The sequence below is a fragment of the Plodia interpunctella genome, chromosome 14 (assembly GCF_027563975.2).
Source record: "Plodia interpunctella isolate USDA-ARS_2022_Savannah chromosome 14, ilPloInte3.2, whole genome shotgun sequence".
NCBI lineage: Eukaryota > Metazoa > Arthropoda > Insecta > Lepidoptera > Pyralidae > Plodia > Plodia interpunctella.
Window position 1 is genome coordinate 8,020,572 of NC_071307.1, and position 27,068 is coordinate 8,047,639.

The 27,068-nt window shown below is 35.4% G+C and overlaps 3 protein-coding genes across 4 annotated transcripts in view; 2 read left to right on the forward strand and 1 right to left on the reverse strand.

Moving 5' to 3' along the window:
• Positions 1-135: 135 nt before the first annotated feature.
• cpb (capping protein beta) lies at positions 136-4,406 on the reverse strand. Its single transcript, XM_053754253.1, has 6 exons — positions 4,248-4,406; positions 3,755-4,139; positions 3,173-3,372; positions 2,529-2,640; positions 1,563-1,700; positions 136-1,067 (listed from the first exon to the last, which is right to left on the reverse strand). Exons 1-5 carry the CDS (start codon positions 4,248-4,250, stop codon positions 1,573-1,575), a joined length of 828 nt encoding a protein of 275 aa, XP_053610228.1. The 5' UTR covers positions 4,251-4,406; the 3' UTR covers positions 136-1,067; positions 1,563-1,572.
• Positions 4,407-4,788: 382 nt separating this feature from the next.
• LOC135309842 (atypical protein kinase C-like) overlaps positions 4,789-27,068 on the forward strand; it is a 137,437-nt gene continuing 115,157 nt past the window's right edge. Inside the window, exons 1-3 of one of the 2 annotated variants that reach the window (XM_064436350.1) lie at positions 4,789-4,971; positions 6,615-6,797; positions 7,573-7,693. In XM_064436350.1, coding sequence (XP_064292420.1) covers positions 6,645-6,797; positions 7,573-7,693 — 274 coding nt within the window. In that variant the 5' untranslated portion in view covers positions 4,789-4,971; positions 6,615-6,644. The remainder of the gene's footprint in view (positions 4,972-6,614; positions 6,798-7,572; positions 7,694-27,068) is intronic. The other variant, XM_064436351.1, reaches the window with a different exon arrangement.
• The window catches only part of LOC128675107 (atypical protein kinase C), a 182,766-nt gene continuing 170,645 nt past the window's right edge, over positions 14,948-27,068 (forward strand). Inside the window, exon 1 of the mRNA XM_053754246.2 lies at positions 14,948-15,079. The gene's annotated coding sequence lies outside the window, so the exon portion shown is untranslated. The remainder of the gene's footprint in view (positions 15,080-27,068) is intronic.

Genomic DNA, 27,068 nt, shown 5'->3' on the forward strand with positions numbered 1-27,068 from the left:
AGACATTTGAATTTGAGCTAATCCAACCCTTATCCATCCATATGGAAGGCCCTAGCAGTTTAAATGGCTGTTGGTGATGAAACCGACCCCGGTTGCTTACTTGTTTAAAATTTGCTAAAATAAAACAAAAAAACGTCAGATAAATATTTCTTTATTAGAGAGGCCAGTATCCAACTGATAAATCAAAATAAAATCGCAATATAATCGACGTAATCGCTACTACTGAATCTTACAGTATACCTTAATTTAAAATACACTTTCTCTAATTCACAATAAAAAATACTAAGCAATAAAAATGCAATATAACAGTGAGATGGATACGTAGGGTAATAAATCAATACAATGAAAGCTTATTATCGATACTATAATAGAATTTTCGAATAAATTCTAAAAGACAAAAATACAGAAATATATGGACTATTTTACTACTATTTTCTTCAAAGCACCAAAGAGGTCGCATTGATTAATTTATTACCAAGAAGCTCTAATTAAAAGAGGCCGCCTTCCAGTTTTCCTATACGTAGTGATATTTTTTAGGCTTTTAAAAATTTTTATTTTTACACAATAAGGGCTACGCGTATAAGAAAAATGTTTGTCTTTTAAAAATGACATTGACGCCGATTATACATCATAGCGACACAGTTCGCTGAAATTGGAAAATTTGGCATACATTGTTGGTTTTCCATTGCGGTAAGTAATAGCTCTTATACAAACCACGCAATTCTCATCCATTCGGGTCAGCATCTGAGTTTGCCGATAGTGTGTAGCCGACATTAGACTTGGCAGCCTCTATAATTACCCCCAGCTTCTTGTTTCTATCTCTACAAGTACCTCAAAGAGAATCTTAATTTTTACATCGGTAATTACATCGAAAAAAATATATATACTTTCATTAGTTTTCGCAATTCTTAATACTAGGACTTCAACTATGAGCTTAAAATGTATTTGGAGTAATCTTCGTTATTTTTGAATGAAATTTCTCACGACTCGAAACTAAATTTAAACATCATGTCAAGGATGCTTGCGGTGGCTTCATTATGAGTCTGTACCCCAAATTTCCACCTCATCTGAAACAATTATATATTTATATATTTTATATCACACGTTCACATTAATATTTTATGTATAACTAGCTTTTGCCCGCGGCTTCGCCCGCGTTTATTTCGTCCCTCCGCTCTCATTATTGTCAATATCTCGGCTTCTAAGCAACATATCGCGATGAAATCTATACCAGATTTTAAGTTAGGCCATCCGCTTTACAACTGTGAAACCGCATCAGTTTTAATCCAGTAGTTTATGGGTGATGCGCAATCAAAATACAGAGAGACTAAAATTCTAAAAAATTGTGAGTCGTCCACATTAATACTTTTCCTTTGTCTGTCCCATCTTTAAAACTTTGCAATGGATTTTAATACGGGTTGTTTTAATATATAATATTAGAAGGCTTATTTGTATACATATAAAATAAATTTCGGTATAAACGGGTGAAATATTACGCATTTATACCGAAATTCCCACAGGAGCCCAGGGGCGAAGCTAGTGTGATTTAAGCAAGAACTCACCGTTGTCGGCTCAGTCGATCCGCGCGACGTGACGCCGCTGCAGCGCGACGGCGAGGTCGTGCTGCAGCGCGGCCGTGCGCTGCGTCACGTGCGCGGGCACCGCCGACCGCAGCCCGTTCACTATGTCTTTGGTCTTGCCTGGATATTAAACAATCATTATTGTCTTTCGTTCTGGTCTTGGGGCGAAAGAAAATAGAATGCGCCAGCAGCTTCTCCCGCGCAGATTGTAAAAGGGAAAGGGCTGTTAATTAGTCTTACAGCCCTAGCCATAGGCGATGGGCTAGCAAACTATTTGACAAGAGTTAAATTCTTCCTAGCAGCCCACCATACAGCTAAACTTTGCCTTCCGAGGTTCTTGGCTCTGTCTACCTCGTGAAGGATAAAGAAGTATCTGTATTATTTCTTCTTATTTTTTAGTTTTGTACTTATACTATCTGCCCATACCGGCTTCGCTCGAGTAAAATAATAAATTGCACAACTAAACCTTCTTCAGGATTCAACCTAAAAACGATCTATTAGTGAAAACGCAATAAACAATCAAAATACTTTTATTTGAGATTAATGAATTACAGTGAAATCTATATAACATTAAATGTTATGTTAACTAAGGAACAAGATCATTAAAATCTATTAAAGTTTTCTACAAACAAGGTGAGAAACAAGTTGAAATCAATATTATTATTAGGTTAAACACAAACCATACCCAAAAAGTCCAACTTTTTAGGAATATGTACGTATATATAAAACTACTATTAGTTTTTAGCTTTTTGAGAAATTATTATTAAGTACTATACTATAATAATATAAAATATAACATGAAGTGAATTTCTTTATATAAATGATTCAATTTTATCCTGCAAAGTTTAAAAAGAAACGGTTGACTCTGGCATCAGATCAACTTTGAAAAAGTTGGGATAGACCTTTGCCCAGCAGTGGGATAGAGTAGTAAAAAAAATACAAACTCACCAAAGTAGATGTCATTAAGGGTGTTCCTAATCTTGTTCTCCATGTCCTCGACCATGCGGCCGATGTTGATGATGTGAGGGGTCACCTCGCTCACAGGCGAGTCCTGCTCAGCCTAGAACACGTAATTATTTATTTTTGCGTGTTCTGTGCGTGTTCCCGGTTTCTTTCACAGCCGTTGAGCGTTGGAGCTCAGGGTCCGCTTTCCTACTTTTTCATCTACATTTGTACAGTCCTTAGCAGGTCACTTAGTTAATGTTTAGGTCCATGAGGCCTTAAAGCAGGCTCAAGATCAATTTACCTGGAAGGCTTTAGTCAAGAGAGCTACTGTTCACACATGACCCTATGCCATGAGGATACAACTTTAATGATGAAAAATGAATGGCACACACACAACTCTTCTTAGTCACTAAGATGACCATATCTTTCCAACCAAAAGAATATGCAGGAATAGTTACAGTTATATACTAAATAACAGGTATAAAACGCGTTAACTGTTATTTAGTATATAAATATGCTAGAATAGTCTCAAAAATTTAAACTTTTATTATTTACAAAGAAACAGGTTCAGAAATAGTTTTTATGCCAAAATTGGCAAGGAAATATATAGATAACTCATAACACACAAAAAGAAAAGGCCAATTTACCTGTCTAGTCAAGCTTCCCCCAAGATTCATAGTACCACTGCCTTCCTTGTTAGTCTGAAGCCACAGCATCGCCGTGGACGTCAACTTGTAGTGGGCATTGCGGCCCGAACTCTTCTCAACTACCTCTACGACGTGGATGGAGTCCCAGCACCCTTTGATCTTCTGGGACCCATCTCCGGCTTTCTTTATTAATATTACTCCTGAAAAGTTATTTTGGGTTATCTTATTGATTCTTGGTTGAGGATGCCAGCACAAGCACCAGACAGCTGGTGATCAGTCCTACCATTCTGGGCTCATTTCTCACAATTCTACTGCAATATTATGAATGGAAAATGTGCCTGTATTATCCAATAACACTTTTCAGTGCATCAATTGAAATGACTGACATGATACAGTATAATCTGAATTTGGTCTATTAATCAAAATAAGGAAATCTTTGTCAAGAATCATTATTCTAAATTTAAAAAATACTACAATAGATTACATACACCAACATTTCTATCAAACTCCCACATCATACTATCTTATCTGTTTAATACTCAGAAACATAAATAAAGAAGGAAATTATAAAATTAAACAAACCTGCAAAGCCATGGTCCATGTCCCACAGATAAACAGAGCTCACGCCTCCCTCAAAATACATTTCTCTGTACTGATCGAAGGCATAGTTAGCTTCTATCTCAAGCTTCCTCAATTTTTCAGACGGCATTGACCCATCCTCCAATGGTGGATCGTACGTATTTGACCAAGGCGATCTGTACGAATCACCGTCTCGATTATAATCACATAACAAGTAATCCTTCCCAGTGCTGCGATCTTGAGCGATCTTCAACGGCTGGTCGACGGACGACAAGAGATCTTCGCACAAACTTGGGACTAAATCGATCAAATCTGTTAAATTCTTCTCAATTTGTTGGGGCGGAAGCCTCCTCATTAAATCCAAAGCGCAATCCATCTGTTGTTCAGTCTGAAACATAGGATAATGCGGATAACACGAAAGTCCTAATTTATTAGTCATCACAACAAATAGTGCCATAGTTTTCCGTTGATAAAGAAATATGTAAAAGTTACTTACCATTTTCTTCTTCTTTTGGTGTAAATGTTGCAGAAAATAAAACGATCGCTCTGGAAGTATTCCTTAATAACAATAATTATTAAAAATTCAGAAAAAACAATGCAATTTCTGGATTTAGTCTCTTCTATTTTGATTTGACATTTAATTGACTTGACTGACAAAATGACAAATGACAACTCTATCATTTCTACTGGAAACGTTCCGATTTTGAAAAAGCGTACCTGTTTACAATTTGGCTTTTGCAATGAACGCTTTATATTTCTAAATACCTAGTTTATAATATTTTTTAGAAAAATAATATATAACTATAAATAAATAAAAATAAAATACAATAAATTTGTATAAAATAAAATAATGTTTGTTATATATGAGTACGAATGCAACGGAAACAGCTGGCGACGTCATTCGTTTTTATGGTTCGGTTGTCTAACATGAGACGCCGGTATCTTTGTCTCTTTTAGTCTTAAGCTTATTTTACCAAGGTAGAAAGGAAGAACTGCTTTTTAGCATTTACATACATCCCGTTGTTGTCACTGCTCCACTTCCTACTAAATGTCAGTTTGTCACCTCTGTGCTACTGTTTTGTCAAACTTTTGTTGATATTACTTTTTTACGAAAACTGTTGAGAATTATTTGCTTTTGCGATTTTATCAATGGAATTCTAACCTCATTTATAACTTACTATACGTGCCTTCTTTGTGTGCCAAATATAGCATTCGAAAGGGTATGTATTATTATGACTATTCAAACAGTAATGATTCATATAAAGGGAATGTTATTCGTTAGTTTATAGCGTAGCTCCTTTAACAGATACCTAAACAGGAAGTAAATGGCTAATTGTTGTCATTACAATAGTTATCCAGCTTCACAAATGGTCACGGTAGAGAAGTTACACTAAAACATAGGTTATGATCAAATTAAAGTCACAGAAACCATAGAAAGTGCATATTGCATGCATTCTGCACTGGTATTGATTTCATATTAAGTTAATTAGCGATACAAGGCTTATAATAAGGTAAATTCATTAAAATTTATTTATTTTCATTCATCTTCAGTAAAGAAATCTATAGCAAAACCTGTCATTGTGTTTCAAACATGGTTACACTGTTTCTTATTAGCCAGTTTTTTTTCCATGCAGACGAAAATATATATTGCAATTCATTGTTTGCTGTTAAGATATTCGAAGCAAATTCATTTAGTACTACTGATTTTGTCTCTCGCGTTTGTAGATAAAAAGTGTTAAATTATAGAGATAAACACTGGCCTTGGTTAGTCATTAATGTATAGTTACTAACAAGATTATCATGGGAGTTTATTGCCGGCTGTCATCATTGAGGGGCTAGCTGTTCTTGACCTATATAACTGACATAATTTTCTTAAATAAAACTTAGTAAATCCTAATTATGTTGTTGTATTATAAATTAATATTTATGAATTTACCATTAATTACTATTTTTAAAATATTTTCACCTTATTTATTAATGTTGATTTTCCTAGCTTCTATAGTTAATTCTAGACAACATTGTATAATGGTTTTGTTAACAATTTCGAACACACTCAACAAGATACAATAGAAGTTTCCTTGTAACTATATTGTTAGTCAAAGTCAAAGCTTCTGTTCAGATTTTGTTCCTTGTTGATGATATTTTTCAAAGCTATGAACAACTAACATTTCTAAATGACTACTGATTGCTGAAAGAAACTCAGTTAATACTTTTGCAGACTCACAATGGGTATAACTAAGTTTTTATTTGTAGACAGATACAATCGTATCTATCTCTATGTTTTTTTTTAAAGTAATATCTGCAATTAGTCTTGTACATTATGACTTTTAGCTATGTCTCTATGTGTCTGTTAATTTTATTTGGTTTCTGGTATTTTTCCTCTTTTAATATTTATGTTCTTCAACAACATCAAAATAACTTTCACTTTCAATTATTTTCCGGGTGCTGTGTAGTGACCACAGCTTTTTCAGTTGCCAATATTAAATTATTATTAGTATTAAGAGTTATATAACAAAGGGAAAGACGAGCTAAGCCTAACATTGGGACCTAACTGGGCAAAAGTGGCTTTGGACAGAGACAAGTGGAGGCAGTAGGAGGAGGCCTTTGCCAAAAGGCACGCTGAGCTCAGAGATTTTTTTTTCAGTCGAAACTTGATCTAAGCTCAGTAACAGAAGGCTAATTATTATTATTATTTATTATGAGTTATGGCACAGGGGACAAGACAGATGGTCCACAGATTTTAGTGAGTCAAGACACTCATAGTATGAAATCCCATCTGGTTAGACTGTCCTAGCTTTTTTGCCGTTGAATAAGTTTCTGATGTGGTCACAAATCAATTATAATTTAACATTTCATATTACAGGTGTTTCCAAAACTGCATAATTAAAACGTCATGATGCCTGTAAGCCAGGACAACCATACAAACGATGTGAGAGTGAAGACGGTGTACAGCGGGGATGTGATGATCACTTATATCAAACATAACATCACTCTCGAGGAGTTTACGCAGGAAATGGTAGCAATATGCCGGTTCCCGCCTGATCAGGTATTTTAAAGTTTGTTTAACAAACTATTACATAGGAGAAATAAGTAGATTAACCAAGACTAATAGTAGAAAGGTACATACAATATGGGACTACAGAGATATAATGTAATCGCCTGTTGACTGTAAGAGATTTACAGTCAACAGGCGATAGGTTGAGAGGGCATGTACACAGTGCATAACTCTACATGCTTATAAGTAAAAACCTATGTTAGGGGTAAAAAAAGCAAATTGATACGAGATAATTAATTTTTTTATTGTACTAAGTACATTTAATCACACATGAACCTAGGCCTGCATATGGATCTCGTTGAGGTATTAGTACTTACGATTTGCAATGAAATTATGAAGCTTTATGGCATACCATTGACTATACCTTACGCTATAACTATAAATATTTGTTCAGGTACTTAAAAAAGGTGAACTATATTGATATAATTGAAATTTTATATTAAAAATCAATATAATGGCACACTGCAAATCAACCATTATATAAATCTGAAATTGTATATTAATTCGTAATATGCTATTGTATATATTTTAAAGCGTATATTTCAATGAAAGCCATAAAATTTGTACCAAATTTTAAGCAAATAACACATGCAACGCCAAGTTATTAATGGGTACCTACAAAGGTGGCAACAGGCTGCCCTCGACAGAGATTTGTGGAAAAAGGATGGGAAGGCCTTTACCCACCAGTGGGACACAACAATAGGGTAACAAAACAAATACATTATAATAACATATTTTTAATCAAATAATGTATTCTGTATGCCAGGTGTTCACTATGAAATGGGTGGACGAGGAAGGCGACCCGTGCACCATCTCAACACAGCTAGAGTTGGATGAGGCTCTCCGTCTATACGAGCTGAATCGGGACTCGGAGCTCACTGTTCATGGTGAGTGCTGTTAATCCACGTTTGACACATTCTTTCTATCTTATCCCCTACTACTAGATACAGACAGCGGCCGACTTTGTTTTATACTATGTAGTTTACCACCTACCGACATTTACCCTCACCGTAATCTTTTGTGTCTATGATAAACAGAACACGGGTAAAACAGTAAAGATTTTCATTATTTTTCATACAAACTTTACCCCCAATTTTTACCCCTTTAGTGGTCGAATTTTGAAAATTTCTTTCTTATCTGAGTACTACGTAATAACCTTAAGCTACTGCCCAAATTTCGCGTTTATAGGTTCTATGGTTTAGGCTGGGCGTTGATTAGTAAAACACGCTTGTTCTTTTTTATATATAGACTAGTGTAGATATAAAATAAAAATGATTTACCTATTTACAATTCAATGGCTTAATTAATACACATTACGTCATGGTCAACAACAATAAAATATATTTTGCTGTTAGAAGCTAATGGTGTCCTATAAATAATAGTTATTATTATTTTAGAGCCGCATTATTATGGCTATTACCATTGGCTATTACCATATTATGATTGGTTAGATTAGTCCCAATCGATGTTACGATTATGATGACATTTACTCGGTGTAACAGCATCATTACGGGTGTTTCACCAGTTAACTTTGACGTTGAATTTAACCTACGCGCCGCTGACATTTAGGCAAAATGACGTACATTGCGTTGTACAGGTTATCGTTAAAGACTGATACAACCCTCCCTTATTGTCTAGTTATGCTAATGAGTAACACAACATAATCCTAAAAATCATATTGAAGTACATATGTAGGTAGGTCAGATAGAAAATTCTTAATTCATCAGATTCTTCCTTCACTGCCGTGTGACCGAAAATATTAGGAAAACCCGATATAAGATTAAAGGGGTTGCCGCATTAACATAGATGAATAATTTATTGTCAGATAAATTATTTATTCCCAACTGTCCCTGGAGTCTCGTCCCTGATTACCTACAAGTGAAATGTTAAATGGTAAAAGCCCCGGATGTTCTGAACCTTATCTTGTGTTCTGTTGGTTTGTTACATTTGGCGCTAAAAATGTTTGCAATATTTATTTTCAAGTGAAATAAAGTGGTTTTTTTCATCAACATCGTCAACAGCCATTTAAACGTCCCACTTCTGGGGCACTGGCCTTCCTTACGGATGGACAAGGAGTTGGGCCATGACCCACGACGCGGATTGCATCCCATTGCGGATTCTTTGATTGGCGGATCTTAACGACTGCAAATAAAACCGGGACCAATGGCTTTACGTGCCTTCCCAAGCACGGAAGGAGCTCAAGATGATTTTTGACGTGACGTCAGGTCAGGGTTTAATAAACTTCATGTGACATGAGTAGGATTCGTACCTGGGACCTTCCGATCACAGGCGACCATCTTAATCACTGGACCATCCGTCAGTTGGTTACACTTCGCAATTTAGCCATAACATATATTAAGAATAGATGCAAAGCAGGCGCAAAGAGACCCGACCTTGCCTGTTCCGATGACGCTCCTGTATTTTGAACATTTTGTACACTTATCGGGAGCATTTTGCATATTACGCTCTTTCACTGTTTACCCGTTCGGCCGTACCCTGGATTCCCGCCATAAAAACCTTATCTACCCGCATTGCGATTCCTGTTGCTACCATTTCCATATTCAGATTGGCGTTTCGACTGTATTTCGTTTTCTCCACAACTTTTCCGGCACTTGTTGGTTAAATAATTGCCTATGGTCATATCTCTGAGCTTGTTGTTCTCTGATTATTCAGATACGCAGACAATTAAATAAAATGTTTATAAAAGTTTCCGTGTAAACTTTTCCGGAATTTTGATGTGTTACTGCCTGGATATTTTTGATTTAGTAGTTATATTTCTTTACTCCAAAGTAAGAGTAAGAGGAAAAGTATAAGTAAGAGGGGATCACGGGATCACGAGTGCATATATTACATATTTTATTTTGATCATAAATTGTTAGACATTTTGTACACACACAACAGCTAACACATTTAAATATTATTCCGCCCGAAGTAGAAGTTAAACCATAAATGCTTCCAATAGGAAGTTGTCCTAAACACTGCGTATAATTCAATAGAGCACCCGAGTATTCCAGACACTAGAGAAGTTGGCGCACGTTCGGAACCGTCGGTAAATAAAACCGGTCCAAACTTGTACGCAAACATGGGTAGAGGAACTTGCTCTAATAAAGAACAAACACTGTGGCGTTTTGGCGCCCAACGTGGTACAAGTTGGCGCCCAACGTGGTACCAAGTTGTTGCCGCGCAATTAAGGATATTCTAATTAACTCTGCGAATGTTATGAACATAGAATTTGGAATATTAGAAGAAGTGCCATCTGCTGGCTCGCTCTGGTGCTTACTAATAAACAAGTATACATAATACGTTATTGAAAATTCGTTATAACGAAATATATACCTTTTGACCATACTCTATTGTATACTTACATTGTTATATTACTGAGAAAAAAATGATATACATATAAATTTATATTTAAAAAACCAACACTGAATGAGTTTCTTTGGGCATTCCATGAGTTTCTTCAGCAGTGGTCGTTCCGAAATGTATCTTTGGTAAATGTTATTTAATTTAGAATATGACTTGAAAAAGTGCCTGTGAAGGCCTAATTTCTGAATAAATTATTTGATTTTGATTTTTTTTTCAATATATTCTGTTTAGCTTACATTATTTCACATTCTGTGGTTATGAACGCCAATTCAGGGTCCTATTCTGTTAATTGAATACGTGGCCCGTTCTCGAATGGCGTTGTCGTTGTTTGTTTAATTCCAGCCATTTAATACGCCCCCTTGCTTGTATGGTTCTCGATTACAGACATTCGATGTGTGCTGTTTATCTCGGCTGTAACTGGCTAATAGAATATGGAAATTGAATGAATGAGACTGGTCATTTATGTGCGGAATTAGGTCTCTGTTTTTAATTGTTAATATTGATCGTTGAGTTCTTTCTGGATTGCTTATTTTAAAGGAAAAAGACGTGACTGACATTTATCTCGTAATTTTATACATATTCGAAATTCTTAAATATCTTCGTTTGCAGATTCCGAATATGTATAGTTCTATTGATTATATCATCAACAAGGGTTTTTTTATCAAAGGCAGAATAGAAAATATCTTAGATGCAAGAATTTCATGATTATGCAATTATCTAGCGAGTTAGACACACTAATGTTATAAAGTATAAATGTTTGTAAATTTGTGTGTATTTGTTAGTCTACTCAGTTGATTTCCTTTACTTTGTATTCTTTATCAGGAAACTACATTAATGACGTACGGTACTTTCTATACCAACACATTTCACAGAAATATTATTGAAGGATAGAAACAAACATAGAAGACTTGCCTATTCTTCTACTTGTCGTATTTTATTATTAAAACTAGCTTTTGCCCGCGGCTTCGCCCGCGTGAATTTCATGGCAAAATCTCAGTAATTTTATCGCGTACTCTGTAAAACTGGTAAACATATATGATTCAAATTCGCATTATTACCCATCTTTAGTTCAATTTCCTGTTTCCCGCTGCGTGTCTCGTCCCGCAAACTTGTCCAATCCCGTTTCCTGCTATGTAATGTAAAGTAGATATCCCGTACCGTTTCCTACATATTTTGCCATCATGTTTTTAGGAATATGTGCCGTCCTGTTTCCCACTACGTGTCTCCTTCCCATTTCCCGTTCCTACTCTCACTCCCGTATTCTGCCACGCGTGCCGTCTCATTTTCCATGACGTTTTACGTCCCGGTTTTTTATTAACCACAAACGTAAATTAAACATTTTTGTATTTACTATTACTGTTATTTGCTACAAAAAGTAAGTGTGCCAATTTTCAGCTTTTTATCTTGAAAATTGTATTAAGTCCCATATAATCTTTCACCCCCACTATGAAGGGGTTGAGGGTTAATTTTCAGAAAAATCTGAAAAACGTATTCATTACTTTGTTGTAAACAATCAAAATCCAAATTTTCAAGTCACTAACTTCAACGGTGTAGAACTTTCATATTTACAGATTTCACCCCTTTCACCCCCTTTGGAGTAGAATTTCCAAAAATCCTCTCTTAGTGCTCACCTACACTCACCTACATGCCAAATTCGTTAAAAACAGCTTCCCGTCCAGCAGTTTCGGGTGTATGTTGTCTGTCAGTCAGTCAGTCAGTCAGTCAGTCACTCAGTAACGGAAGAGTTTTATACTGATATATTGATATATACTGCGCCCATTATATCTATATCAGACTTTAATAGATAAAAACAATTTGTTTATATTCTATTTACACCTATCTACAAAATTTTAAAGTAAATCGAAATTTTAAAGTAAAGAGGTTAACTTTTGATTAAGCATTTTTGATTCATAATTCGTTTTTTAATTATCCTACTGGGACCTAAGAATTTACCGGGATGAAAAGTATCTAAGATGTTAACTCGGTATATAAGGTACCTACATACCAAATTTCAAGCAAATCGGTCCAGTAGATTTCGAGTGATGCGCGTTCAGACTGACAGACAGACAAAAATTTCCAAAACTATACTTTCGTCATCTATATCGGTAAAACAAATATCCAATGTACAAATTTGACCTTTCTTCAATTTTATTATATGTATTGATGACTAGTGTCAGATTCTATTCAAGTCACCTAAAGGCATTAGATTGTTATTATTCAATATTTAATTAAAACTTTAATTACGATCAAAAGGAAGTCTGCATCAAGTATGTTATGACACCACGAGATGCCACGCGGTTCCCTATAATGAAACTAATACACGCCAGAATAGGCGCAGCTCAAAGTTAGGAGATATAAGTTTATAATTTGGCTCGTGCCGGAATTTGCTGTCATGTTAAGTTTTAGAACTTCGTTTTACAATACATATAAGATGATGAATCTTTTTCAAATTGACTTTGTTGTTAATCTATACATGTGTGTGTGTGTTATAAAATATAGTTTATCGTTCAGTATAGTTTAGTAGCATCATATACAAGAAGCCTCCAACAGCTTTAGGTAAACTGAATCCGTGTTATTTGTTGTATTAGTTTTTATACATGTATATCTTATATATATTGTATTAGTTTTTATACATGTATAACTTATATATATTGTATTAGTTTTTATACATGTATAACATATACACGCTAAAACTACATGTATTATAACTTTACGATTAATACGACTCAATTGACTTGAAGTTATAATCTGTCTTGGAATATAGGATTTACTTACTATAAGGCATACAATTTTCGAAGAAAAATATCACATACTTCTTTTTCTTCATGACGGGCGGCAGAAAGATTCTGTTTCTGTTCCAAAATCAATATAGGACATCAATTTAAAGTTTAAATTTATATTTCAAGAAATGCTTTTCATTACATTTACAAGAAATCTGCTACCTGAACTATTAAATTTAACTTCAATGTTTATATCTGAAAACGGTGTATTCAATGAGTATGATTTCAAAGTGCAGCGACACGCGCGTGGCGCCTCTCCGCTCGATCGTTCAAAGTCATAATTTTCATTCAATCCGAAGAATAAACATCAATAAATTTGTCTGGTTTTATGCGACCATATCACGTTTGAAGATAACATTGTTCATGTATATGTAATGATATTCATGACTTTGCCATGCCGAAAAACGTAGTCATATTTGCTTCGGGAAATTTATGTGCCGTGATGTCTCCAAATACGTGACGGGGAAGGGAATGCGGACGCCCGGGGAAGAATTAAATCATGTTAAAATTATTTTTGTTTTGAGAAACCATTGTCTCTTGTGTCAAATCAAGGTCATATGTGCTAGGTATTTATTGCAAATTATCGCCGTTATTACTGTCGCACTAAAGGTGTCTACAAACTTGCATTTGACTGTAGGTAGCTTATAATGTAGTTTGTATGGTCTCAGCTAACTAATGTTATAATTGTTATACCTCTCCCCATTTAAGAATATTTATATTATACTAGCTTCTCATCCCGGCTTCGCTCGGGTAAAATCATAATAAATTATACATCTAAACCTTCTTCAGAAATCACAGAAATCATATCGGTGAATACCGCATGAAAATCCGCGCAGTAGTTTTGGGTTTATCGCGAACAGATCGACAGTCAGACGCGGATGATTTGTTCTATAATATGTAAGAAGAAGGATAAGGATTTCAACTTTTTAAAAATGACGAAAGACTGATCGTCGCGGGCTCTTGCTCTAATGATAAAAGTAGAGTATATATTTTTAACAAAATATAACATTAATATAACATGTAGGTTCATCGACACTGGCCGAAATGGAACAGTTTCCAGAAAAATATAAATCTCAATATAGAAACATGACACGATATTGTTCAGTCGGGCAACGTCCTCGTCCGGTGTCTGACGTCACGCCGTCAATTTGCGCTCATCATAAAAATTATATGTACTAGTCATAACCAGTGTGCACTGGCGAATCGATTGAAAACCCTGAAAATCTTATGTTTCAGTGACCAATATCATTTGTGTGCAAATTAATATGAGCGTCATGAGGAAATCTGACTCCATTAGGCTTGGCAACCGGATTTTCCGGGACGTCCCGCTTTGGTTCAATTTTGGTGCCGTCCCGCCATGGCCCCTTGTCATTTGTCAATCAGTGTTTGTCATTTGCCTTTTGTTAATCAGTGATCATTAATATTAGTATATATATTTATATTAATTAATTTAAAATATTATTAGTAGGTTTTTCGCTTGAGAAGCGTTTGGGGTTAATTCGTTCAAGCTGTACACATACATTTGTATTGATTTTTTCTATTATATGATTTAAAAATGTATAGTTTTTTGTTACCATTTTGTATGTATTTGTTATGTCCCGCGTAATATACCAAAGTCCCGGAGGCCGAGCTGAGAAATACCATACCTCCATCTACCTAAAATAATATCAAAATAATTTCCTATAACACTTTCGTATTTGCTGTTGTTCCTCAATATATTTGAAAGTGCGATATTTTTTCTATTTAACAAATTAGACTTTAAAAACAAGATGCCGTTGAAAGCAAAAACCTTCAACTCTGTTGTAATAATTGCTATGCTATTATTGAAAGTTCTGTTATGTTATGACGTTATGAGGTTGAAGTTATGTAAATCTTTTGGTTGATTCGGTTCATTGTTCCGCGAATGTCTGCCGTCAATTATTGTCGTTTCGATGATGGAGCGGCGGCGGGGCCGTGACGGCCGGCCGGCTAATTGAGAGTACGCCGCTGCGCGCGCATTGGAAACAGTGGCATTGTGAAAATCAGTGCGCGCACGCGTGTTTTTCGCGCGCGGCCGCAGCGTTCGAATTTCGAAATCGTGTTTTGTGTAGTGTGTGTACAATGGAGTGTTTACTTACAAGATTTAAGGTGCATTTTGTGTTTGTTTTCGACTCGCATTTTCTCATTATCAATGTTGATACTAGAACCTACTTTTGAAGGTGTTTCGAAATTTCGCCAGAGGATTTGCTGGCTGTACCTACCACCGATAAGCAGATTGATTCGTTGGTATCGCGCACGTGTGTCGGTTGTTATGCCCGCCGACTTGGATAACAATCATCGCCTTTCAATTGTATATGTATTGAATTCCACCGATATCGGAATAGTACGTGGGCTATCTCGTCAATAAAGGCTTCTTTCTGCGTTATCTACACCTCAGTCTTAGCACAGTGAGTCTTGGTGCATAAATGTCTCGATGTAACAGTATTATAATTCATTAAAAAATGAAAAGTATGAGCTAAATAGAGCACGTTAACGGGCAGCGACTTATTAGACACACTGTCATTTGAGGTTTCTGTCATTTTTGTGCATAAATGTACAAACGATGCGAAAATTAGCATAATCCACGACTGATATGCGACCTTATATGGTCGGCACAAAGACTATTTGCGCGTATTTTTTGTTTGTATACAAAAGCGAGACCTTATGGACGGGCTGGGTTTAATGGACGGCATTTTCCTTGAAGGTACAGTCGGCTCCATAAATAATATGGATGTAATAGCTTTGCTTTTGTGACATTACATTATGTTATTATTCATTTTTTCCTACATAGCAAAGAGAGCCGGCTAGGATTTATAATCTTTGAAATCATAATGCAAAAGTTTGGGTATTTCATTATAATTATTATCAATGTCGTATGAACTTTTGAAAAATTTTGGTCTATTTGGCAGGACATTTGGAACGATTTTTTTCGCGCAATTCGCGATTTATTATTCGATAATATATCGAATAATAAATCTTTATACATTGGACTCAAGATCCGTGGTTATATAATACTTTACCTATGTTAGTAACTTTATTTAGAATTACATATAATTAGGGAATCTATTTACTGGACATTTAAAGCCAGTTTATTGAAGTCATTATTTTCAAATAAAAAAAAAATATTATTCGGTATAGTGAGGCAAAGTTAACATGAGAAATAAAAAATAAAAATACAGGACACACACTCGTTTTGACATTGAGAATGATCTTCTAAAAAGGTCGAAACTATAGTCCATCTATGTCATCTGAGCGTTTTCGCGGTTGCTCCTCAGCCGTTGAGCATCGAAGCCGAGGGTTCTTCTGGGGGTTTTCGTCTCCACTTCGTACGGTCGTCGGCCTCCCGGTTGTCAAACCATTGACACGCATATCCCTGACTACATCCAGCCATCACTTTTTGGGTCGAAACTGTAGTCAATATCATTCTATTATAACACATGACTGAACCACATTAATTATGATATTAAATTTTAGTTTTTTTCTCGGATACACCCACGGAAAATTGTTTCATTACATAGATACATAGCAACAAGTACACAAATTATTTTGATAGGGCAATAGCCTGCGCAGCCTTGATCTCAGAAATCACAATGACTCATTCAAACTGGACTTACTTGTGGTATTATATACTTTGTATATATTTACATTACCTATCTTGCAACTATAAAACGTTGCAGATATATTACAATCTTAGCGATTCCACAGCCATTTGTTTTGTGAATAATTCAAAACTTAATACAAAAAAAGGCGCACGCGCATTGCTCCTGCTTCCTATTACACACTCCCGTCCCTTTCACGGAGTCGCTAACTAACATATTGCACAAAAATGAGATCTCTATATTATTCTTCTCATGGAGTGATGTAAAAAAACGTGAGTTTTAGTTACGAAATAGCTCAACCTAAGATCATATCCGCGTCTATCTCTACACTGAAATTATGTAAATATTTGCTAAGCAATTAATATCTGCATCGTTGGACGTCAATTTTTAAAGATAACCGTGCTACGGCAAATCAATCTCTTTCGGCTTTTGTTTAGAATTCCTTTTCGCTTGTTTTGTTTACGCTAGCGTTGCTTGTTTTCGTATGCAGATTTTAGACGTGCATAAAATTAATCGCGGCAAGGCTTTGTTATTACTTTTTATATTGCGGAATATAGGCAAATATCTATAAGCATAAAAATTTAAGCCATAATTTAACTTTACAATTTATTCTGTTATTGTCTTTTGGTAATTTTTTAGACGACGATTTTTTTGGGTGTTCCTTTTTTTTCCATTTTAAACATAATCTTAACAACAGACCAAGCAATCCCACATAAACCAAGTAAGTCATGAAGTGTTTTTAACACTAAATAACACTGGATTAATATCTTTTTAATTTGTATCCTATTAATCGGACACCAAAGTATTTTTAGAAGGCCTATAACATTGCTACCGGACAAAGCGTCACACCCGACTCTTATTTTTATTAGCTTTGCATATTACACAATTACCGGCACGGTAATACAATATCATTATATCTTACGTATCAATATTACCAAATCTCTGTATCATGGCAACATTTTGCAATGAGAACTTTCACCCAAGGCCGAAATCGAAGTTCTGCTCCAGTGCATACAATATCGATGTCGCTTTTCCACGCAACCGATTTGCGTGCGATAAGAGTGAGATGGCTGTAGTTTTGTTGATGCGAATGCAGTATGATCGAGAGAAAGTATTTGTCGCGAAGTCTTCGATGCAGGACGACCTTATAAGGCTCGTTTATTAAGATATTCTCGGCAATCTTCGTTTCTATGTTATTTCCATGTGATGTGTTTTTTCACTTAAGCGCAACCTGGTTTATTTAGGTCAGTTTTAAAACAGAGCACAGAAATTGGTTTTTTTTTGTGACATAGAATAAGAAGAGACATGAGTGGAGTCGCCCGAAATTTTCGTCCTAGTTAGAGTTAGACTACATGATTTAATTGTTATTGAAAAAAAATGTAATAGTTTAAAAAAATGTGCTCTGGGTTCGATTCCTGGCTTCACAGCTATGCTTCGCTTCAAAGCCTTTTAGCTTCAAAATAAACCTTAAAATTTAAAGTCGGATTTATGACCGCCCGTCTGCTGTCAACTGCTCTTTGAGAATGCTGTTGTTGTCTATCAGCTGTCAAGGCATTCGGTGTGGACACTTGCGAGAATATGGACTGTGTCGTTTAGGATGGGAACTACACACCACAAATTTATTTCTATTATAGTTAAATATGTTTTATTGTAAAGGCGACAATGACTAGAATCTTAATACCAATAAGATTTCTTGTACTTTGCGTGTCGACGTTATCCGACGATATCTGAATTAGTTTTATCCGGACAAAATTTGTACGTCGGTCAGTGTAAGACGTGTATAGATGAATTAATTCGCCCGAACAGGCATGGTCTCGACAGCTCAGTGGTTAAGAGCACTGTCCCGGTAAGGCACTGAATATGAAGGTGATCTCATTAAATATTTTCAAGATTAGTATCCCAAAACAAACTACCCCCATTTGTTGCTGTGTAAATTGTTATGAAACAGTGAGGGAAAATATTCTTCTTTGTAGCCAGTTAAGAAAAAGTAACAAGGAGATAACTCAGCATTACAGAGCACTCAAGTACCTACAACAGAATTACACAATACCTGGTGGCTATCAAAACACAATGTGTCTGTCTGTTACCATTGTCCGTCGCAACCCGCTATCGGTTACCGGGGCAATAGTACGATCGTATCGAGTGTTGCCATTTTATAGGCCAGGTGGAACGAATGGACGTTTGTAATGTAGGTTGTACACTATCGGTAAACAGTTCGCCAAAAATCGCGGATTTGGAATATACATTGCTGGTTTTTCATTGCGGTAGATTAAAGCTCTCATACAAACTAATACCTACGTAATGTACATTAATTCGCCGCGGTATCTGTCCGAATTCGACGTTAGTGTGAAGATAAGGTTACCACCCATAGCGTGTTGTTACGCCCTAGAATACGACCATTCCATATACTGCCGCTTTGCTTTGCTTTGTGCAGCTGATTGGCTACAATAGTATACTCAAGGCGGGTTCAATCACAGCGCAATATTCAACATTTTCAGCTTAATTTTTTACTCTGTGGTGGCCTTTGTGGCGTCAGGCAGCTGTTACAACGATATCAATGACAGCCTTCCAGATGAAACATGATGATTTAAGGGGTAGGGATCATGGAGCAATTAAATCATGGGTACTTATTTCACCAAAGATTCTTAAATTACATCTATATATAGCCACAAGACTTCACCATTAGTCTGAATGGCACTTGGTTTTTGCATTATCTTTATATACTTATTCTCACTATACCACAGATAAAAACTAGACGAATTTACATGCTTTAAAACAAAGTATCTAATAATTTGCTAACACCTCTTTTTCTAATCCGTATGTGCGTCTGTTAAGCTGAGTTTTGTGTATGAGCTCACCTGTTGTTTATAAGTTCTAATTTGTTTAATTTTAACGCCCGCTCGAAACGTTAGTGCTAATCACTTGAGACATAAAACACAAATTACATATTGAGAATAAGAGGTAGTAAAGCTAAATTCGTTACATTTATATTATTGCTTACATTGTGTTTCAGAAGTGGTTTCGGTTTTGTTATTGGCTGGTAGACAATTTAAGCATTATTTATTTTAATAAGCATAACATAATAATACTTTATTTACCAACATAATTCTAAGGTTTTACCGATACATTTAGGTACCAAGTATCTAGAATTTACAATTTTAATTTTTGTTTAGCTGCGGGCTCTGCACTAAGCGAAGCTTGCAGCTTCTACATGTTACGCTCTAAACATTATACATGTTTTGCATGCCCATCGGATCAAAAACACATTTTTTATCAAGATAGTATTATATATTCAATCGGTTACAGCTTTCAATAAATCTTATTGTGGAATAGCCCAGGGCCCACGATGACATAGTTCCGCCACTGTGTAATACCTCACTGTAACTGTAATGTGAAATAGAAATGTACATTCTCAAGTACCCAGTATGGATCTTTATGCCGCGGTAATAGGGGGGAGTTTGCAATGAATTGTGCAGTCGACTGTACATTTCAATTTTTCCGCGAACACGTATTTAAAGTTGGGAGATTTGAAGAATAGAAATGTTGCCGCGTGAGCAGACATACGTAGACAGGCTCACACCCAGTTTTATCGCAGTTTATTTCCAAAAAGTCGAAATTCGAGTAATGGTATAATGGTATGCGTTTTTTCGAGAATAAGCTGGAGAGACATTTTGTGAGATCACCAAATGCTGACGTCATCAGCAGTTAACGTGTTCGATAAATTCACATTCTCATAGCCATGAGTGCAGGGTTGCAAAATGACGAAATGTTTTGGCTTCAACATTAATTTACCGATCAGCTGTTTTGAACTTCGTATGGAAATGTCAACTTCCATAACAAATTATTTTTAATAATGTTCACACAGCACATCATGCCACCAAAATTGAGCACCTATCAAACTTGTCTATGAACTAGCGGCCCGCCCCGGCTTCGCTCGAGGAAAACCATAAAAAAAAGTAGCCTATATTGCTTTTGAATATTTCATCAACATCGGCAGTTTTTGAGTTTATGAAATACAAAGAAACAAAAATACAAATATTTTCTCATTATAATATTTGTATGGTTTAAAAATTAGGGAACCGATAACTAAATTTTGTATAAATGCCGTGAAATTATAATGCAAAATTTGTGACTGGATTGCAAATTCCTTCAAGCATAACCTTGTGATACACAAGCAGCAGATATAACATTAATGTTAGACACATTTAAATTGTCGCCATTTCGAAGGAAGTCTGTGCCGATCTAAATCAGCCCAACTCGAGTTCAATTGCGGCCAATTAGCTCGAGCGCGTTAGGGCGGCCGCACACTCGACAACCTTCTATATTATAGCGGCAGAGTGCATGTGCCAGATTTTATTCCAGTTGTCTAAAGGCATCTGACACGACTTTTACCTACCTCTCTTTTTTTCTACCTTTCTTTTTTTCTGCCTTTCTTTTTTTTCCTCTACCTATGATTTTTTACTACCTATTGTCATCTAGTGATACAATTAGTTGTATACACATTAGAGAACTAAATAGTCACCCAGTGTGAAGGTTTACGATGATTTCTGGATGATTTCAATACCTTGGAACGTGGCCTCCCCGATTTACGATGTAATAATTATTTCAAAATATATTTCGTGTTATATTCATTAACTCCGCTAAAAAATCAGTTGTTGATTTTGTCAACATAACTTAATGTAAACACAATTCTTAAATAAGTACATTAATATTTGATGCTTTAAATGTATATATGCAATCATTATAGGATGATTTTATTTATTCCTAAATTGTTTTCTACAGTTCAGTACCTATTATTCTTTTATAACAAAAAGGTATTATTATTTAGACTACACAAGATCTCGAAAATAAATAGTAATTTGTCTATTTGTATCCATATAAATGAAACCTCCAATAGCAAGCAGCAAATACAATGAAATTATTATATACATGACAATACAAACATAAAGATTCTTTCTTTATTACACACATTTTGTGTCTCATTTCCTAAGGCCGTATAAATTCACCTTCAATTGTGCCAATTATCTCGCTGCGGTAAGGCCGCCCGCAGACTTGGCTACATCGGGAGACAAAGTGTCGTCGTAAAGATGGAACTTTGTGTGAAGCGTGGAGAGTGTATTGAAGGTAGCAATTAATTCCACTGTAACGTAATCGTTTTTAAAATTTTATTATTTTGTTGTGTCAGAAGAACATCTTTATATTTGCTGTAGAAAATTATATTATTCAATTTATTATTATTTATAATAAATTTTATTTGTTGGAGTCTTAAGTGTATCGATTTACGCATTTTTTTTCTACTCATATACATAATAATTATATATTTACGTTTACAACTATTTATTGTAGTAGGTATGTATATAATTGTATTAGTGTACGACTACATACTTCGTATTTACATAATTGATGTAAATACGAATGTAATTATTTATATTTGAATATTTATGTCAATATATATTTTGCACCCACATAGCACTCTCTGTATGATCCAAAGGTAGACTGTAGGTAATGCTTTTAGCAATAAGTTCGCCTATTGTACTTTTACAAATTGTATTTTTGTACAAATAAATATAATATCTTTAATATACAGTTAACTTACAGTATAAATTGCTACCAATTACCTCGAAGTGGTAAGGCCGCCCGCAAACTGGGCTACGTGGTATCGTAAAGTTGAAACTTTGTGTGGAATATTAGGAGAAATTATTTCCACTACATTCTAGAATGCTAGACAGAATTGTTTTGTTGTTTTAGTTATATTAAAGCTGCTAACTGATGAAAATAAACAGTTTTATCGATATAATTAGAATGGTATTGATATAAATTTATGATACCGTGGTAATGTGTTGTATTGTTTAAACTGATAATGTAGTCGATGATATGTGGAAAGTATTTTACGAGTTGCTCATAAAGTTTTCTGTACATTTTACATACAAAATTGTACATCTAAAAGGCATTTATAAGATGAAATTACAATTTATTATATTTTACCAAACGATGTTGCCCGGGGCTTCGCTCCCGTGGGAATTTTGAGATAAAATATAGCCTATAGCAATCTTGGATAATGTACTTTTCTAATAATTTTTGAAATCGGTTCGGTAGTTTCGGCGATTACCCGCCTCAAAAATACAAACTCACAAACGCTTACCTCTTTATAATAATAGTATAGATATTCACGTCTTTACGGAGCAAAACAATCCTAAAGACACAGATCAGTAGAAGAAATACAGTTTTGGGTATGAAACCTCAAATACATACTGAAATAGATTCCCTTGGCGCAGCTAGTTAGGAATAAGACGGTAAATTAATTAAATTGAGTTAAATTACACCCTGTCACACGCGAAGCAAGACACCGCAAAAAGATCCCATCTTGAGGTACTATCAATTTCACTTAACGTGCTGTTTCCTCTGAAATGTTTTCGAGAAAACCCGTCTCCTGTACAGTCAGCCACATATCACATATCTTATTTACTAACGTAAACTAATGTTTCATGTTGGACTTAGATCATGAGTGTCACAGGCGCTTTGCCTAGAATGTGCCAGTTACATCTCCTGCTAAAAACTGGAGATTCTTCTCATAGGCGACGGGCTAGCCTGCCATTGTTTCTTACATGACCTTATTTCAATGCTATAACTGAACGGACACTTTAACATTTACAGACACAAATTCTTTTCTATCTGCATGACAAATTTGTTAACTGGTAGAAAAAGCCTCAGGCTACAAGTCCGCCTTTTACGTGTTTTTATAATAAAGTTAAATAAATAGATGAAAATAACTATTGTACGTGCCGTTTTATAATCTGTACAATGTATGTACACTTGTACATACCATCGTAAGCATTTTTAATTATATGAATTTACACTGCTTACACTTTATTTAAAACGAGGTTATATTTAGCGTCGTGACGTTGCACCAGCGAAAACAATTACAAAAATCCTCATTGGAGTTTGCAAGTATTGATTATATTTTTCCTAGCGCAGTGTACAAGCCGGTGGCGACAGGAACACACGACATCCATCGTTAATGATTAACTTGTTTACGAGATATATACGCTCATCTACCACCATCTTCCACGAGATTAACTCGCGTGTGGTCACACGGTTTGACGTTTGCCAATTACTATGAATTAACTAGGAATAGTTTCAAGGAGCCACAGAGTTTGGAATGGTATGATAAATAGAAGTGTCATCGTGTTTTATTTTCGCTTGACATTGCTCTCGATCACATCGACATCACTGAAATATGTATTCTTCTTTTCGAGTCAAAATAGTTTAACACCTTATATGAATTTAAACCAGTACATAGCCACAACTATTGCCTTGTCATTGGCCTCATACAGATCCTGTATGGAGCAGGAGGGTATGGTATATTTTTGACCTGTCAAAGAAAAAGTAACTTACATAAAAAACGCGTATTATCAAAATCAAGTCACTCGTCAATACTCTTGTGGCAGAATAGACATACCCTCGTCTCCCAGGGGAGTACTGAGACGGTCGTCAGATTACGATTCAGTCGATCACTCGATTTTGATTTGTGATCGAACGAACGTATGAAAACGTCTCATTTGATTATTTTTTATAGAATCGAATTTGCAAGAATTTTTGGATGTTCGATGCTCGTTGATTTGCTTAGAGGGGACTTTTTATTGAATAAAATTGGTCCGTGCTAAATTTTAGGTCCACGGTTATTTTTGATCCCTAAATTAAGTCACGCATGCCAGTAGCTGCCTCACATGTATGCCAGCTACTGGCCCATGTCACTGTATTTCTCTCAGCTCTGCATGTTCTCGGTTGCGTTCGGGGTTGTGAAGCCGCGAAGTCAGTGTGATTTTACAATCGGCCGCCTACATAAATAGATTACGGATATTTTAAAAAGAAAACACGACTTGACCATGCAAAATCTATTTTGCTCTCAAAATTCCCGATTCTAAAAAACAGAATGAACTCAGCTGTCACATATCGCACCTTTTGATCGCCAACCCTATTTGTTCAGCCCTACATCAAACGCGCAATTTATCAATTCGCAAAAGGAAATCATAGGTGTCAATAGGGTTGTTTGCCCGAAGGAAAGCAATCGTATTTTAGATTTCTCTTTGATGTCTCGTGAAACTCGGCATATTAGAGTTCTTACTTTTAATTTATCACATTAATTTTACCTTCAAAGGGGCTTGGAATCTCTGACACGGGATATTGGTACTTATGTAATGTGTAATTATATTTTATTTTCATTTATAAATTGCTAAATTGTAAGGTTTTTTTGAGAGAATTGAGTCCCATGTGACTTAGGTAACTACAAAATAATCTATGCCACTTCTGTAGTATGCTAAATTCTACATTTTAACTAAAAATACGTTTTACTATGCTTCTGTAATGTTTAGTTGTTTCCCGTAGCTCGCGTCAATATATCGGGTGCGTTTGTCGGGTATAGAAATTAAAAAAAAACGTAACTTATGTTTAACTCTGGTATTTAACTATTTGTTTACTCAATTTCAACAAAATCCGTTTAGCGGGTAGCTGAGAAAGCGTTACAGACAGATTTTCGTAATAATAATATAAATATGGAAATATGGGTGTATACGGTGTATACACCCATATTCGTATTCTGAAAATCCACATAACCTATTAATACGATCTCATGTTTGGAGAACATTGCTCTATGGCTGAGGAAGTAACGGGAATAACGCTCAGATGAGAGAGGGAGAGAGAGAGCATTGCTCTACTTATCTATGCCCTCTTTAAGATCAATTACCGTCATAATTAGAACGATTAAACAATTCCTACACAGGTCCAACGTTACGTAACCAACACCTCAGTTGTAAAATAAAATTTGAACGATTAGCAACTTTATCGCTCAAGAGATAAGAACTATATAGGTCACCAGTGCATTGTTTAGACGTGAACTATTAATTAACACACAAAAAGGGTTACATCGGCTATTAAGAATTTAATTGTATTTTAGTAGGTATTAGTATTTTCACATCTAGAAGTCTAAATAGTAAGATTATATGGCTTTTTGAGAAAACAGAGAGATAGACACTATTTCCAAATGTGGCGTGTGGTTCCGCCCTAGAATAGGACCACTGCGTATCCTCACGTGGATGTCGTAAGAGAGGACTAAGGGACGCACAATATAAGTAGCTTATCAGCTACTATTATCAGCTTACAGCTTCCTATTGGGAATGCTATTATTACCTATCGGTAATAATAGCATTCCCAATAGGAAAAATCATCATGTCGTCAATGTAAAGGAATATGAAAACATGAGTTTATTTGTACACAGCGACCTGGCGCGGCTCACACGGGGTCATTTACATATGTATGTCTGTGATAAACCATGGGGAATAAATTGTCTAAATAATATTGAAAACGGTATCAAAATCCGTTGCGTGGTTTAAAAAGAAGAAACCTTAGAAACAGACAGAACGGAGGGCGACTTTGTTTTATACTATGTATAGTGATCTCCGAAATTATATATTAGTATTATTATAAGTAAATAATCCTAACTAATATTATAAATGCAAAAGTTTGTTTGTTAACTCTTCACGTTTTACACCCTTACCTTTATTGAAATTTAGTATACATATTATACATAGTTTGAAGTACGGAGAACGACATAGGGTACCTATCTACTCCCGTGGGAAATTAATTCACGCGGGCGGAGCTAGTATTTTTATAAGTAATATTAGTTGTGTTTGATATTTCTGAGGTACCAGTAACCCTGTATAATCATCATTTCAGCCCCTTTTTGGTCCACTGCTGGGCATAGGCCTGCCTGCCTTCGCGTACGCCACCCCCCGCCGTCCTGTGCCTCTTTTATCCATGTACTATATAATATACTATATTTATTTATGCACAGTTTATATTTAGAACGTGAATTTATCCATTTGCGATGCAGGCTCGATTTGCTGTTCGCAGCCTTGTTCCGACCTTGATTTTTTTGGACAAGCATCTTGACTGCTCAGACGATTAGCGGACACGTGTGAGAACCTATGTTTCTTATTGTGACGGTTTGTAATCTAAACAGTTCCTTCTTCTTCGACCTTTAATGACATTTAGGTATTGTGAAAACAACGGGAAACAGTTGTGGTTCACGTGGTGCCGAAGATCTTGATTATCAAAACAATATTTATGATTTTGTAGTGGTCTGGAGTAAAGGAAACATTTTGTATTTGCATGCTGTCGTATGTTCGTATCGTCATCTTAGAGCAAATATTCAAAACAATATTTTTCTTATGTAGATCAAATTTGTATATAAAACAAATGTTCTGAATGTTTATATTTGTTTAAACAAATGCTTGTCTTTCTTTTTTGTCAGAAAACATAAATAAGCTTTTTTGTTTTAAAATTCTCGTCCACAATTCAATGCAAAAATGTATAATGGATTTTAGAATAATGAAATGAATTGTATATAATTTTTATTCAAAGAGTTCAGTGCCTCATATATCCCTTGGAAATTAGCGGATATTGCTGAAAGCGACTTTAAATTCCACAGTCGCCTGAACAAG